Source organism: Galeopterus variegatus, unplaced genomic scaffold (genome assembly GCF_000696425.1).
Source record: "Galeopterus variegatus unplaced genomic scaffold, G_variegatus-3.0.2 Scaffold1321, whole genome shotgun sequence".
Taxonomy (NCBI): domain Eukaryota; kingdom Metazoa; phylum Chordata; class Mammalia; order Dermoptera; family Cynocephalidae; genus Galeopterus; species Galeopterus variegatus.
Genome location: NW_007727432.1, coordinates 250265 through 253493, shown reverse-complemented (window position 1 = coordinate 253493; position 3229 = coordinate 250265). Strand labels below are relative to the sequence as shown.

At 43.7% G+C, this 3229-nt stretch overlaps 1 protein-coding gene across 1 annotated transcript in view; it reads right to left on the bottom strand.

Annotated features, from left to right (window-relative positions):
- The window catches only part of AMOT (angiomotin), a 63414-nt gene that overhangs the window by 31825 nt on the left and 28360 nt on the right, over nt 1-3229 (bottom strand). The window contains exon 7 of the mRNA XM_008576263.1: nt 2451-2543. Within this exon, the coding sequence (XP_008574485.1) occupies nt 2451-2543 (93 nt within the window). The remainder of the gene's footprint in view (nt 1-2450; nt 2544-3229) is intronic.

The window sequence follows — 3229 nt, the reverse complement described above, 5'->3', positions numbered from 1 at the left end:
CTGAACCCTCGGTGGGCGCCCCGCCGCGCTCCCAAGTGGCGCACTGTAGCAGTGCGCCACCGGGCCGGCCCTCTCATAATATTTTTTAACGATCAAATGAGATAAAGGATTTATTTAAATGAAAGAAGCACTAGAAAGCACAAACACCAAAGGAACGTACTACATAAAAAGGATGATTATCACCACCATGATTAATAATGAGACTCTGCAAGCTTTAAAATGCCTTGCATTGTGATGCTACAAATTATGTGTACTAGATTTTAGAATGAGAAGGTTGAGACTCACCTGACCTATAAAATTAGCAGTTCTATGTCTCTGAATCCAGGACTGCATTATATCTACAGGGGACTATGACACATGTGGTTATGCCCCATGCCTTTCTAGGCCCCTCTCCTCTTAACTAGGCCAGACCTCAGACCAGAAACTCAAATGAGTGGTTCTGATTTGGATTTGGAAGTCGAGTACCCTTTGTCTCAAGACCTTGAATCTTAAGTCTGTAGGAGAAACTTCAATAGGACAACCTTGTCTTCCTTCCCGCTATGACTTTACGTATCTATTCAGATGCACTTTGGAAAGAAACAAACATTTGTTGAATACTTATTGCATACCAGGCATTGTACTAACTCAGAACAATCATACAAGGAAGGTATTATTCTCTTCTCCATTTTGCATATGAGAAAACAGAGACTTGGAGAGACTGACGAATTTGCACAATGTTCCACAATTGGTAAATAACTAGTGGAGCCCATATATTTAGGCCCAGGTTGTTCTAAACTCTTTCTACTATACCAGACTGCTAGGGTTGAGTTGATTTGGCCTCCCTAAGGTTGCTGGAGCACATTCCCCAGGGAGACTTTTCAAGAGGGCTTTCTTTTCTCCTGCTGAAAGTTGCCACCATGCAGGGCCCTGTCAATACCCAAAGGCAAAAAAGACAAGGGAGCGTCCTCCCCCCCACCTAGTTGGTGGAGTTCACTTTTCCCTCTAGAGTTTGACAGTCTTCTGCCCACTGTTAATACAGTTTGAGCTAATAAATCACCACATATTTTTTGGTGGCTGGCCAGTACGGGGATCCAAACCTGTGACCTTGGTGTTATAAGTCTGTGCTCTAACCAACTGAGCTAACCAGCCAGCCCTAAATCACATTTTATAAGCCCATATCAGAGCAACTAGGACACCTAAAATACCATCTCCATACCGAAAGAAGTACAATCTAGCAGATCCAGAGCAAGAATCCATAGTTTTGTTTTGTTTTGTCCTGGGAGGCTGCCACCCTCCTTCCACCAGTGAACCATCTTCCAAAGTAACCATGACACCACAAAAGCATCTTCACAACAACTCACACTAGGCATTCTGACACCAGAAAAAACAACAATCCTTGCTGTAAGACATACTGACAAAGGAACAGGAGGCACAGGGAAAAGAGAAAGAAAAAGCCTGGTTCTGAAGCCAGAGCACCGCAGAACAACCCAGGAAGGGAGGGGAATATTATAAGTGAAGATCAAACAAACTTGTAAAAGCTGACTGGAAGCTGCATGGAATGACTTGAAAGGGTCATTCAGAGGCCCAACAAAGATGGGAGAGATGCACAAGCCCCCAGCAAGCATGACTCCAGCAGAAGCTGCACTGAGGGAGGCTGCGGGGAGGGGAAGCCAATAAGGGGCATCTCCAGAAATGAGAGCAGTTCATCTCTTTCCCCCCAACTAATTCTCCCTGTGGACTTATCCTCTATGAAGTTTTTATTGCTGGTTTTATTATGGTAATAGGAAAGAATTAGGCATTGTGTATCTGGGTGGAGTCCATTAGGGACCAATAAAGAAGAGGATTAATTCATTGTCACGGTCCTAGGAGTATTTCCAGACAAAGGAAATACTCTCATGAGGAAGACACAGCTCTGCTCTCCCTGACACCACCCAACTCTGCAACCAGAGTCACTAGTTCAGGCCACAGCAGAGGCATCCCTGTGGCTCTCCTTGCTATCTGCCAATGTGCAATAATATAATATAATCCCAGGTGTTTAACCAAGGGAACCCCAGTGCAGGATTGGTATTCCAAACACTAATCATCAATCCTGCATCTTAATCCCATCTCTACCACAGCCAGCACATGGAAAATTCTAAGAAAATCCCTTCAAAATTAAGGGACCCCATGTTCACTAAGGTCCTTTCTTCAGCTGGCCATGACAATAGCAGGATTTCAAGGGGCTTCTCTGATTTAATACAGAAGGAGCTATTCAATGTGACTGGATGTTGTGGAATGCTTTCCTACTTGGCCTAGGAGGAAAAGAATAGAATCTCCCAACTTCATGCCTGAACAGGAAAAAGAATCCCTAAAAGACATTAACTCTGCCCTGGCTGCTCTAGAAAGCTAAAGAGAACTATGCAACCTTTTCACGTGAACAACCCGCTCCCATCCACATATTGATAACCTGCTCCTGAAGCTTTTAGACTTACTTTTTGCAAAGAGCTGAGAGATGGTTTTTCTGGTATCCTCTGATCCCTCATACTCCTTCTCTGCAAGCTGCTTGTTGGCAGTCTCTAGACGCTCTGTGGAATTTGAAGACATTCAACAGGGCCCCAAACACAAACTTCTGAGCACATGCTGTTTGCCCTCTAAATACTGACCTTTGGCAAAACAAGCCTGCTTCTTCTTCTTAATCAGAAATGGGTGACACAGACATAGATTTGCAGACGTGAACCCCAAAACAATACTAGATCATGGCAGAGAAGGAGCAGGGAAGTACTTAAAACTTTCACTCTTGACCACCAAAATCTAAGTGCAGAATTCTAAATTTCAATGAAATAATCCATCCTTCAATACATAATGATATCTTTCATTAACCAGGAAGAAAAAAGCATCACAGTTATTATAAAGTCCTTAAATCATGTAATGTCAAAGCTAGAAAGGGACCACAGGCAGCATCTAATTGAGCCCTCTGACTTTACAGATAATGGAAATCCAAATATAGAAAATAATATCCCCAAGGTCAGCAGGTTTGAAGGTGTTGGTGATTTAAAGTAGAATCATTTCCCACCACTTTCAATATTATCAGATGAAGGTAAAAATGAAAGAAGGCAGTGAATCCTAGAAATAACAGAGGACATTATTTCAAGCTTGCACAGCCAAAAGACATGCCTCTGCAAAACCTATAAAGGAAGAGAGGCAGCTCCAGTCGTGGGGGTGGGCAGGCAGGTCCAGGAGTCCCAGGTGCACCCCCCCCCCCCCCCCCCCC